This window comes from Acartia tonsa, chromosome 5 (assembly GCF_053477335.1).
Source record: "Acartia tonsa isolate MP-2025a chromosome 5, ASM5347733v1, whole genome shotgun sequence".
Classification (NCBI taxonomy): domain Eukaryota; kingdom Metazoa; phylum Arthropoda; class Copepoda; order Calanoida; family Acartiidae; genus Acartia; species Acartia tonsa.
The window spans coordinates 6,913,320-6,926,388 of NC_137264.1; the positions used below are offsets into that span (position 1 = coordinate 6,913,320).

The 13,069-nt window shown below is 32.5% G+C and overlaps 2 protein-coding genes across 14 annotated transcripts in view; both read right to left on the reverse strand.

Annotated features, from left to right (window-relative positions):
* AP-1-2beta (adaptor protein complex 1/2, beta subunit) overlaps positions 1 to 9,426 on the reverse strand; it is a 32,549-nt gene extending 23,123 nt beyond the window's left edge. For all 13 annotated transcript variants that reach the window (XR_013879400.1, XR_013879401.1, XR_013879399.1 and 10 more), the window contains exons 1-7: positions 9,177 to 9,426; positions 8,242 to 8,444; positions 5,152 to 5,256; positions 4,214 to 4,295; positions 3,708 to 3,787; positions 2,549 to 2,674; positions 1,423 to 1,530 (exon numbers count right to left, since the gene is read on the reverse strand). Coding sequence is in view for 2 of the 13 variants with exons in the window: in XM_080160014.1 (XP_080016140.1) it covers positions 1,423 to 1,530; positions 2,549 to 2,674; positions 3,708 to 3,787; positions 4,214 to 4,295; positions 5,152 to 5,256; positions 8,242 to 8,444; positions 9,177 to 9,366 (894 nt within the window). In the remaining 11 variants the exon portion in view is untranslated. The remainder of the gene's footprint in view (positions 1 to 1,422; positions 1,531 to 2,548; positions 2,675 to 3,707; positions 3,788 to 4,213; positions 4,296 to 5,151; positions 5,257 to 8,241; positions 8,445 to 9,176) is intronic.
* Positions 9,402 to 11,025, reverse strand: Pus10 (Pseudouridine synthase 10). The gene has a single exon (XM_080160016.1). The coding sequence runs from the start codon at positions 10,978 to 10,980 to the stop codon at positions 9,508 to 9,510; it is 1,473 nt and encodes a 490-aa protein (XP_080016142.1). The 5' UTR covers positions 10,981 to 11,025; the 3' UTR covers positions 9,402 to 9,507.
* Between the last annotated feature and the right edge of the window lie 2,044 nt (positions 11,026 to 13,069).

Consider the following 13,069-nt stretch of genomic DNA (forward strand, 5'->3'; position numbering starts at 1 on the left):
TTATTGAAATATTTTATTACCATTCTTGCTAATTAAATAGTCGTTAACTATGTTTAATTTGCATTTTTTTAAAAGACAAGAAAAATATCCTACTTAAATGCTTCTTTTATGAAGTTATCTTAAACCTTTTCCAAAACTTTGTTTTATAAAAATATTTTATTTTCCATTGATTTTATTGATTATATAGGTTAAAAATATCAAAAGTATTTTTTAAAGGCTATAGATTAATTTTGATTAATTCCGATTTTTAATTTTTTTAATTTTTTTTCAAATCTGAAAGAATATGCCTGTCTTTTTAAAGAATAGATTATATAAAAAAACTAAATTAAACATATTCAGGCTATCAAAAAGTTAAAAATATTTTTTTTTTACTATTAAATCGCTAATTTTTAAAATCATTAGATTTTAAGCTTATTTTGCATGGAAACACACTTTTTCAGTCATTTCTTCTCAACAATGGATCTTAAATGATTATTACTGAAAACTTTTATGAAAATGTTATTAACCAAAACTCCAAATAAAGGAAATAATTGCCGTTTGCGAAAATGTGTGCAAAAAGTTGCCAATATCTCGTTAGAAGGGACTTAATGGATTTTAATTTTTACTGCTTACGACTTAGTGGACTATAAACTATTAGAAAAGTATCACTTCAAGGTGGAATTTTAAGGGTCAACTTTTTTTCTTTTAAAATTTGCAGTGTGTAGTGTCCTACCACCTTCCCACTAGATTCCTATGCCCTTTTGATGACGGGTAATAAAAATCTGAAATATAAATGACGCAAATGACGCAAATTCTGACGCAAATTCTGACGTTTATCTAAAAATGCAACATATAATAATAGCTATTAAAACAATTTTCAAGCATAACTTTTATCTTATTAGGATAACAATTAAATAAGAAAAATATTTTTACCATATGAAATTCGTGATCAAACACCTAATTGAAAAAAAATGCAAGACATAGCTTTTATTTTAAGAAAGACTAGGGGCAACGGACGCCCCCAAGAAGCCTCTAGGTGTTCTTAAGGTGGGAGGGGGATAAGTCAACCGCCCTTCTACTTTTTAATTTGAGTTTTAATAAGAAATATTCAGAAAAAAAATTTGGGGGTGTGATTTTAAATTGGGAGGGTGGAGCTACGCTCCCCCAAAATAGTTAAAAACCTTCCCTGTACCTAAAAAAAAGCTTAATTGCAAAGGAAAACCAAACAGATGTCATTTTTTAACAATTTTATATAAAAAAATATTGGCGCACTTGTATAAACACCTTATCGCTAACAAGTTTTGGAATAGATAATCCAGAACCATCCAGTTCAAAGGGAATGGAGAAAGAGAGGGGGTGAATCTATCCGAAAATAGTTATGATCGAGATCTTCCTTCATCGCCCTTTTATGCAACCCCCAACACCCCCATGTTGTACACATACCTCAGGCTCACTGGAGAGCAGAGTGACCAGGGGAGGTGACAGCTTCTTGCTGAGGTTGGACACAGTGTCAGAGTCATGGCCCATCATCTCCATATATTTCATCAACACCTGCAAATATGTTTTATGTACAGGCTCTGTCTGTTATCATCACATTTTAAAATAAAATTGACGTTTGTATTAAAGAGGACTATGTACGAACGAGAACCAAAAATGTAAGGCATTTATTTAGGTTTGATTGATTGATTGATTAGCCATAGTTTCTTAGGATTTGGACCTAAGTAGTCATGGAGGAGGCTGAGACACTTTTGTATAGCCACTAGGGCTATCAAGCTCCTCGTTCAAGCACATTATAACTTGACCCACTATCTCATGAGAGCTACTCATTATTACCTCACCCTCGCCGAGTATGGCAGGTGTCCCAAATTAAGTCACCGTAATGAATGACGCTCACCGCAGAGGAGCTTGGGATAAGGGTAGTACTAATATTATGTACGTGACTATTGAGTATCCAAACTTACTCAATAATCCCCTTCTTACACAACCAGGGGAAGTTGCGTGAATGTATTCAACTGAGAAATTCAAGTTGCCACATGGAGACTAGAACTCGAACTCTCATCACCGTAACTCTGTGCGTTTAGGCATTTATTTAGGTTGGTATACTTGGTTTCTATTATATTGGGCTAAATAATTTTAAAAGTTAAGGTTACCATGGTCTTGACAAAAAAAATTTGAATATGTATGTATATTGTATAACAAGTTAGGATTATATAATGCTTTGACACAAGAGTGTATCTTTTCGATAAAAAATATATATTTTGCAAAAGGGGTGGCAAATTGTTCTTAAACAGCTTGATGAATGTACTTATGCTTTTCCAGTATTATTTTATTTTGCACTTTGAACTTAAACCAACATTTGTTGATATTTCGTCGAAAATCTCAACATTACAAAGTTTTTTCATAAAACCATGGCGAGACTTTTATTAGGTAATATAGCTATAATAACCAGAAACCTAGTATATTCACAAAAAAATACCTAATCAAAATCACTGCTCGTTAGTGCATAATAACTTTTTTGATGTTACTACTGACCAATAAAATATTTGCAACAAATAAAAATGAAAATCACCTTAACAGCTGACAAGACAACAGCTGCATTGGCATGTGCCAGGCGCGGAGTAATTCTCTCACAAATGGACTTGGCCTCCCTGTCGTCAACAGGGTTGTAATTAGCCAAAGAGTCCAGGATGAATACCTAAAAATGGATGTTTGTAGTCTTTTATATATGTAAATTTTTTAAAGCAAAATTGACGGTCAACAGAATACATTGTTTGAATTTTTTAATTAATAAATAGGTAGGTATTAGGTATGATTTTTTTAGTTTTAACACTCTACAAGAGTTATTGTTCGTTTGTCCTTTCATCTGATTTTGAGGCTCTGAAATGGTGTGACAGACGAACATTAACTCTTGTAGAGTGTCAGAACTAAATATATAAAATATAAAGGGGGGAGGCGGATGTGCCACTTTTTGAAACCAAAACTAAAAGTCAAAGGAGCTCAACTAAAAAAAGAGTTACAGGTCTGAGATTTTGCATGGCAGTTGCTTTATAGGGGTACAATATGGAACTGTGAAGAAACGGCGGCGCAACCGCCGAAAACCGCCGTTTCCCGCCGAATTTTTTTTTGCAATTTCTCGGCGGTTTTCGGCGGATGCGCCGCCGTTTCTTCACTGTTCCATATTGTAACCCTATAAAGCAACTGCCATGCAAAATCTCAGACCTGTAACTCTTTTTTTAGTTGAGCTCCTTTGACTTTTAGTTTTGGTTTCAAAAAGTGGCACATCCGCCTCCCCCCTTTATAAGTTTTGACAAAATTGTACGTAAATTTGTTGCAAAACTTCTTAAATATAGAATCCCGGTTAAGGACATATTGACATTTTTAGGACTTGATTATAGAGATGCGTCGCTTACAATATTGTACCTTATTGTATTAGGAATCAGTACTCCAAAAGTCGAATGAATCGGATGATTTTATCGCAATAAATTGTTTTAAAAAAAAACTACTACAGGAATCATCATGCTAAGTTTGAAATCGATAGGACAATTCTAACATGCCTAAAGTAACGAAAAAAGCTATCCGTAACGTACGTACGGACCGACCCTAATTAGAGAAAATCTTCGCTTTTAAAAATAAGAATGTCTTCCAATTTCACCCAAGGTTTTATAAACACGGCATTTCATTCGTTGATTTCATCAAGTCTTCTAAAAAAGTTTGTATAAATGACGTACCTGACCCCATTCTGTACATTCATTTAGGGCAGTCAACAGTTTGTTTACAGTTGCAGTTGTCACCTCAATTATGGGTTGCCCTGGAAAAAAATCATACAACTTAAAACCTTTGAGATTTAATAAATAAACAAAAGAACTTTGCGTCAATCTACACTCTCAAACTACAATCAAAATGAAGTCATACAATCTTATAACATATTGCTAAGAAATAACAAAATGTGTCTTAATCAATGATCATTTTGAAAGGTGGAAAAAGATTTTTTTTCTTGAGGTATATTATCATTACCAGTTCTTTATTAGCGAGGGATAAAAAAAATCTAATACTATATGATTAATGAAATGAACAAAAAAAACAATATAATTCTACAAGAATAAAAAGGTTAGAAATGCAAGTATGTAAGAACATAAAATACAGATTATTAAGATTTGTAACCTATACGTTTGTAAAAGTGGGAGATAAGACTTAAATAGAAGAGTAGCTATGCTCCTATTGATAGAATTACTACCTGTTGGGCTTGATTCATTGATTTCAGAAAGAGCAGCTACGGCGTTGGCAACCACCATAGGGTTCGAGTCCCCTAACAAGTCCTTAAATAGTTCAGAATTATTTTTTTAGCATTAGAAATTGCAAAGATTTAAAAAGAAATTAATACTGTAAATTATCATGTCAAAAAAAACATTTGCTATAATGTACAATAGATCCTGTTAGCCAGGGTTTCGGATCCGCATTGATTTTTTGCGGATCCGGATCCGGATCCTCCAAATTGGGTCAGTGCGGATCCGGATGCGGATCCGGATCCGGTTCCGGATCCTTGACAATAAAAATAAAATCACCAAATTTTTCAAAAATATTTATTCTTTAATTTGAAGTCAAAATTACTTTTAATTTTCAAGTCTGACCCTAAACCTTAAAGATTGGCTCTCATCAAGAGAATGTCTGAGATTTTATATAAATTTAGGTAGATTTTTCCACTTTTTCCGCATTTTTTTGAGTCCAAGGATCTGGATCCGGATCCTTGGACCCAAAAATATGCGGATCCTTGCGGATCCGGATCCGGATCCGAAACCCTGCTGTTAGCAATCTTTGACCACCCTCAAGTATGTCATAGTCCAGAAAGGCGTTAGAGTGGGAGTGGGGAATTTCATTCACCAGGCCTATTCACAAGAAAGAAGTTTAATTAATCCCCCAATAAAGTTTTTCGATAAACAAAATTAAGTACCTATCGAGTTTCGTCGTATTTTTAAAGTAGCTATTCTCCTATTTCTAGCTCTTGTTGCAGGGCTTTAACCAGCTGCGATTAAGATTTACCTAACAATAACCTACTGTAAGCTACTGTAAAAATACAACGAAACCCGCTACTTCGTTTTCTTTTCATGATCCCCTATTAAGTTAATATACTTTAAACTGTAATCTTTGTTTGTCCTGTTCTACTAGTTTTCTTACCTTGAGTGATTCTAAGAATCCCTGTTCCTCAACAAGACCAGCATTGATGTCATGTAGCTTGGCCACTGCCACAGCTGCAGTCTTGCGTACATACGGGTCTTCATCCTAGAATGCATAACATATTTTAATATTTAAAAGGAATTTTCCAATACAAGTTTTATTTGTCGTTGAAGTGTTGACAATAGTTTCTTATTAGGGTTTATATTTTCAATAATTCCCCCTTCTCTGCATACACAGCAATTTTTTAAGGGGGGTCATTTTTTGCTATGGGAAGCTTTATTGCAAGGAGAACCATATAAGTTCAGTGACACACAAAGACTAACATCCTGTTACTTTCATCTAAAGGATGATTCAATGCCTAAAAGATCTATATATCTATTTATCCTCTATAATATAAAGTAATAAGCTTTTTTGTTTTGTTTCTTTCTTTGATATTTTTCTGCCCTTTGTATATAGATAGAGCCCCTAGATGATAGGGGCGCAGCCGCTAGTTATTTAACAAGGTACTTAAAGGGTTAAATTCATAATATGAAATGTAATTAGAAAATCTCCAAAAACCTTCATGAGAAATTTTAGACACCATCTTATAATCCTTCTTAAGAACAAGAGCGTGATAAAGTGTTTCTTATTTTCCATCTATTCATAAAAAATACACGTGTAGTTTTTTAATAAAAAATTAAGGAGGATTCTTGATAATGGCACAAAGCACCCCCCCCCCCCTTCTTAATTATCAATATACATTAGGGCGGGTTGATTTCCATCTTTTTTGGAATTTCACATTTTTTCACATTGGCAAGGGTTACTGGGCCTATATAAATAATAAAACCCTGTGAAACTTGGGTTTTTTAATCCAAAAACAACGGGCGCGCGGGGGTTATAAAATGTGCCCGCCCCCTTATAAAACCAAAAATTGAAATTCCTTCAAACATAGGCATGTTGCACATCAAAATGACCGCATTGAAATGCTGATTACAGATCTGAAAACCGTTTTGAAAAATATTGATTCAGTCTGAAATGATTTTCAAATAACCTACCAAAATGAACAATTTTTACTAAATCAGCTTTTTTAGGTACTTCATGAGCTCTTATTCGAACTAGGAGCAGTATTTTTCGAAACGGTTTTCAGATTCATAATCAGCATTTCACTGCGGTCATTTTGATATGCAACATGCCTGTGTTTGAAGGAATTTCAATTTTTGGTTTTATAAGGGGGTGGGCACTTTTTATGCCCCCCGCACGCCCGTTGTTTTTGGAATAAAAAACCTGTTTCAAGTTTTGAAGAAAAACTTCGCTTCATAAATTCTATCAATAGATTATTAATAACTTTCCAGGGAAATTTCCATTTTCTTAGTTTTTAATATGAAAGCACTTGAATCATTATTGAAAAGGAAACGTCATAATAACTTTCAATAATTAAACAATTAAAATTATATAAGATATATTTTGTTTTTGTTATTTCTTAAAATGATTAAGTAGGTAAATTAACAAAGTTGCTGACCATCAGATAACAGCCAAGTAAAGGTTCCCGCAGCCAAAAGACACTAATTTGGAGTAAAAAATGACAGAAATTGAAAAAAAAAATTCTTAATCCCATACCTAATAACTTTTTTGGAACAATTTAAATATAATTTTTTTATGCAAAATTATAAATATAACAATATAGAATTATTCACAAAAATTCGCCTCCAGCTGGCTGCAGCCGTTTTTACCAATGTTATTAGTCTATTTTTAATACTATGAATGAAACAAAAATAAAAATGCATTATTCTTCAAAATTCATTTTGAAATGGACACTAATATCTCAATACTTTATGTTGTATGTATGTGGTACATTTTATTCTTTAATATTAATCTTGAAAAAAATCTTTTCCTAAAATATTTTTAAATGCCCTGCCTAATAACACAAGAAAATTCTAAATATCAAATTATCTAAAAGAAAACAAAACAATGTTTCATGACATATGTATCTAAATACTTTATGATTTATTTTTAAAAATATAGGTTCAATTGGCAAATAGTAAGGGAATAACAATCCGCCAATTGAAACATTTGTGTGTATACAGAATAGATAAAAATATTCTCCGAAACTGCAAGACTATTTACTTATAATATTTGCAATGCAACAGACACCGGTCAAGAGCGAAAGGTGCTATCCTGACTGCAATATTATTTTTATCAAATATTTGCATAACAAAATATTTAGACGGATAGAGGTGATTGAAAGTAAAAATTAAAAAATTTTCCAGGAATAAGTAGACATCAAAAAAGGATATAAATAGTTTTTGTATCCGTAAAATAGGATTATTATGTAGCCTAAAATATACATTTAATCTCGGTGACATTGAAAAATATTCAAAGATTTAACTTGACTTATTAATGTGAATAAAATTGAATATATTTTAAAAATTCTATGTCACTTGTTATAGAAAAACAGGAAAACATGTTGATTTGGATGTTTTGAGAAAAAATAGTAATTAGAAACAATTACATCCGTTACTTAGCTATTTTTTTCAGCAGCGTTGTGGAGCCGGAGCCGGGAGCCGCCATATTTTGCTGGAGCCGGAGCTAAAGCCGTAATTTTCGTTAAAAAACGACTCCGGCTCCGGGTTAGCTAAAAACAGAGTTTTTTTTATTAATTATAATTTGGTAAATCTGTTGTGTCGTGTGCAAACGCCCCTTTTAAGTTTTTTCAAGTCCAAATCCGGAGCCGGAGCCACACCAATATCAAACGAATCCAATACACTGCTTTGTAGTTAACGACTGGTGCGGAGAAATAAAAACTTTTTAACTCCCAAACATATCATTCAAGATGATTGAAGCTGCTTTACTAAATACACTGAGCTTACTATAACATTATCTTCATACTTAAACCTTTGAAAATAATTTCAAAATTAAAAATCTACCAATGACGTAAACAGGCTAGGTATTTGAATAATTTTGTTTGATCCCTTCTTGTATTTAATGTACTTCATCTAAACTTTTAATCAAAAGATTTTTCAGTAAATAAATTAACTTGGGATATCCATATTATTATCCAGTTATTTCTGCGCTACTTAGGATAAAATAGCTTTTTTTTTATATAAAACTAACCTTAAGACACTTCCGAAGTGGCTCGCACAAATACTCTGTAATCTTCTCAACCCGGATGCAGCCCATGGTCCTAACGGCTAGGGCACGAATCAACGGGTTCGGATCCTCGCAGTCCTTGACAAAGGTGTTGACGGCCATGATGGCCATGTCGGGCTGGGACTTGGCGTAGTTCATCAGGTAAAGGTACACCAACTTCTTTAATTCTAAAATAGAAATGTTCTTAATGCTAAATTAAACTAAACATATGTAGGTACCAAACAAATATTGATAATAAGGCATAATTTTAACATTTAAGGATATGATTTGGATAGGTATTTAATTCAATTGAGATTTTTTATTGTTCAGTTTTAAGGAAACAATAAATTCAGTTTTAGCTTTCTAAGATGGTTGGTTATAAATGAAATAGGTAGATATTTGAAATAAAGAGATATACACATCAATCCTCCATATAATTTTTAAATTACATAGATTTAGGTGCAAAATTATAAATAAAATTATGAATTTAATACCTAAAGAAAATCCGATTGAAAACATAAATAACTCATACAACTAATTTTAGGAAAAAAACAATAAAATATTTCATTTATTTGAACTATTTTTGGATGTTAAAAATTAAGAAATGGTATTTTTAAAATTAAAATGTTACAGAGAATGTAAAGCATTTATACGTCATAGACATAATTAAAAAAGGATTAAAATTAATAAGAACTTAAACTGCCCATGGATTAACCCCCCCCCCCCCCCCCACTCTTTCCTTACTTTTAAGTTCAATCTCTTTCTGTAATTAGTTTTAATCCCTTTAGAGAGCTCCTCCGCCCATGACTTACTTTAATTTACAAAACCAAAAAGAAGCTTTTAAATACATACATTTATCAAATTTTTGTACAAAGGGGTTTTGATAGTTTTACAGCTAAGATTTTGATATATAAACTAACCTAAATTATCCGTCTGTATACAGTTGATAACATCTGGGAACAGGGCCGACACGTCTTTTCCGACAGTCATGTTGGCGATGGTCTTTTTTACCGCCTCCCGTTTCCTCTCCTTCTTGTCCGAGTTCAACTCAGACTTCAACTCAAAGATTTCACCCTTCTTGGTGGTTGTAAAGTACTTTGAATCTGACATTTTTAAAATTGTCTATTTGGTTCTGTCTAATACTATTATCTGAAAATAATAATCAAATAACAAAAGAATATCAATGCATTTTTAAATACTAAGGTAAAAAATACATTATTTTAACTTTAATATCACAGTCAATTTCAATATTTATTTGTTTCCATTCTTTTCCTCCAGCGGCCATTCAAGAAATACCTCCTCAACATCAAGGGCAAGTATGTCAGTTTCAAGTCCCAGCAGAGTGCAGAGATTTGGCTGGGTACGCTCAAAATCACCATGGACTAACTCCTTGATGTAGGTACCTGCTGCGGCTATAGCTTCCAACTTAAACAAAGTTGGGCTAACTTGAGTAATATTCATGCTATGGACTACCTTATCCCTAAAGGCATTACTGCGCCTATGGAGCACTCTGATGGGAGTTTCTTGCTTCAAAACTAAATCTGTCATTTCTTCCAGTTTTTTAAGTGTTTCTAAACAATATGGATCTTTAGTTCTGCACAGGGCGGTGTATTTCTTTCTTTTCTCTTCCTCTCCCTGTTTTAATTTCTTAATGCTTGATTTTGATACCGGGGATAAGCCGTTAACTTGAACAGATTCGTGGTTATCATTTATAAACTTAGTCAGCTCATCCAAGTTACTTTGAGGTAGTTTGGTCTTCTTACTGTTGACACACTCAAATGCAAATGGCCGTCCTGATCCTAACATTCTAACATCTACATCTTCTCTGCCAGACGACAGAAACTTAACTTGTTCACATTGCAGATATTCTTTCAGTCTATCACCAATAAGCTCCTCGACACTTGAACCACATTTTCTAACGCCTTTAATAAGCCATGGCGTTTGGGGCAAATGTCGCGTATATTTATTGTATCTCCCCCCGATCCAGATACTATTTCTTGACATTCTGAAATCCAGATCAAATGGTTTGTCAGGTACTGCAGGTGGAACTGGATATTCTGGCGCAAAATTGTCATATTTAATGTTTTCAAGAGAATTATCAACTCCTTGTCTTGAATAAACTCCCATATTGTAAACATTTGTCTTTTTGGCGCGTTCGGCATATTCTTTAGGACACAGCCGTTCCATGGCTTTCATTTCTTCTGTATCTTTTTCCCATAAGACAACTAGTTCAACATAAAAATCCGCTGTGTCCCCGGACTCATGGGTAAGGCCTACTTGTGAAGTCACCAACTCTGGATAAACATATTTCCAAACTTGTTTCAATGGGGTTACGTCTTCTTTTGATAAATTACCATCAATAATATCCTTGCCAGCCTTTTCTAGATGTAACCATAATGAGTGTTCTCTGATCGATAGAGAAATGGGTAAAGATATGGATAATGTAAACTTATCAGCATCGTAGCCAGACGTCTTAATGCTTGTTATGATTTCGTTAACCCTTGGCATCATATAAACATCCTGTAAGATACCCAAACACACAACACATGGATTAGGTTTACTCTGTTTATTTTCACTCATTTTATCCATTTCAAGTTGATGGACAGTTTTGTACAAATATGACTGTTTTTTACCAAGAAATCGTTGACAACATTTTCGGCAAGCCCCACCGTTCTCTAAGATTTCGATAATCTTCTCCTCTTGGCTGTCACTCCAATTAACCATTTTGTATTAATGTCTGAAAACTAATAAATTATCTTTAATAATGTTATTGAAAATTTCTAATATTTATAACATTTAGTGAAGAGAAGTTTAATTATAGGTACTAGTTCTTATTTGAATATGAATATATTGAAATGCCCATAAAGGCTAGGGGCGAACACTAGTAGAATATAAATAGCTGGTTTTCCTTACAAATAGATGAAATATAAGAGCTAAGTGAAGTCTTGCTATGAATTTTTATGGTGAACATACTAAAATTATTATTGAAGCTACATGGCAAATACAAAGTTGAGACAAAAATTTTGTTTTCACAGGGTCTGCCTAATTAATCCATTATAGAGATCTCCCTTACACAATTGTCAGATTATATATAAAGTTAAAAGGGGTAGTTGCACGAAATGCATTTGAACTTGAATTTAGTGAACCGCATAATTTTTCCTGGTCAATGGTTTAAACAACATCTATATTCTAAAAAAGCATATATTCGAAAGAATTGCAATTTTCCACCTGCATGTAGTTTAAAAATATCAAGACTTGAAAAGCGTGTTCTTGTGAAATATACAATTAATAAAACTGGCTTATTTTCGAGAAAACAAAGCATGCAGAATAATTTAGTTATGTCTAATTGTTTATTATTTATTGCAATACTAAATTACATATAATATGTTTGATGGTATATATGTAACTTATGCTTGATAACATTTTTCTGAAATGCACTTCATGCAACTATTCATTTCATTATTTGAGCTTAAACACATATATCAGGAAGGATCACCCTTATAGCCTCAGTAAGATTCTATACCTATATTATATGCTGTATGGTTGGGTCTGTACCTTTTCTAACCGGGCGGGTCGAACAAATCACAAATACGTTTTCAAATTAAACTCTGCTGATTTTACATTTTAAGAAATAAAAAAATGGCAAATGGAAATAATAGCATTTGTCGAAATTTGTTTATTTTATGTTTTAAGCTTAAAAAGGATAAACCGTACAACTCAACGTACAGGGAAGACTATAAACAGATTCAAATAAAAATCACGTGACAATAAAATCTGCTTAACAATAACTTTTTCGTAGTTATATCACCGGTTCAATTCACATCTATGCTTTTTTAACTCCTAGCAGACACTGACAAACAGACAGACATGGTTGGTACAGACGAACAAGTTAAGGGGGAGGTGTTCCCTAGACGTGAAGTTGTCCTATTTGTCAACTAGTATTCAATTATTGGGTGGCTCTGCTATGCGGGTGTATGTGTGTGCTGTGTTAGTCAGCAGGTAGTAAACAGACATCAGCTGATTTTACAAAACATGGTTGCCGCATTTTTCTATATCATTAAATACCGGCATTGGCGCATTTTCTATCAATAAAAATATATCCTTAAAACTAAATTCTCTTTTTTTCCAATACAAAAGCCGTTTAAGGTTTTTTATGATTGTGAATAACTTTTGCAATCTATTTTTAGTTAATGTGTTTTTTAACCATGATAAAATGGTAACCACGAAAATTTTGATTTTTTCGAATTTTTTCACTCTATATTTAGTCATTTCAATAAACTGAATGAAAAAATTTTTATGAAATAATTTTAATTTTCTATGATAAACTATAGTTTATTTTTCGAGAGCCAGAGCTAGCTTTAAAAAAAAGTTATTCAGAAAAAATACGTCTAGTATTGACCTCTATTTAGGCTTTTTGTAAATTTTTAAAATAAGAATAAGGGTGTTTTTATTTTATCTGTTATATATATTATAAATATAATAATTTTAATAATGATAAATTTTTATATTTTTAAACATTCTATGTTGAATTAATTTAATTATTAATTAAAATTCAATGTATATATTGTTTAGTTTTTTGTTTTAGTTTACTATAAGCCACTAAATTGCCGCGGAATAGAATAAACTTTGTTTACATTTTCTCTACTTGGTTTCTGTTTCAGCCTTGAAAATCGTGCGGGGTTTTTAGATGCTACTAATGATTATTTCATAAATTTGATTGTCTTTTATATTAAAAATTAGCTTTAAAAGTGCTTTTTAACGTACGTTCTATGTCCCTTTAAGTCTTTTATTTCTTTATATCTTTTAAAGTTAA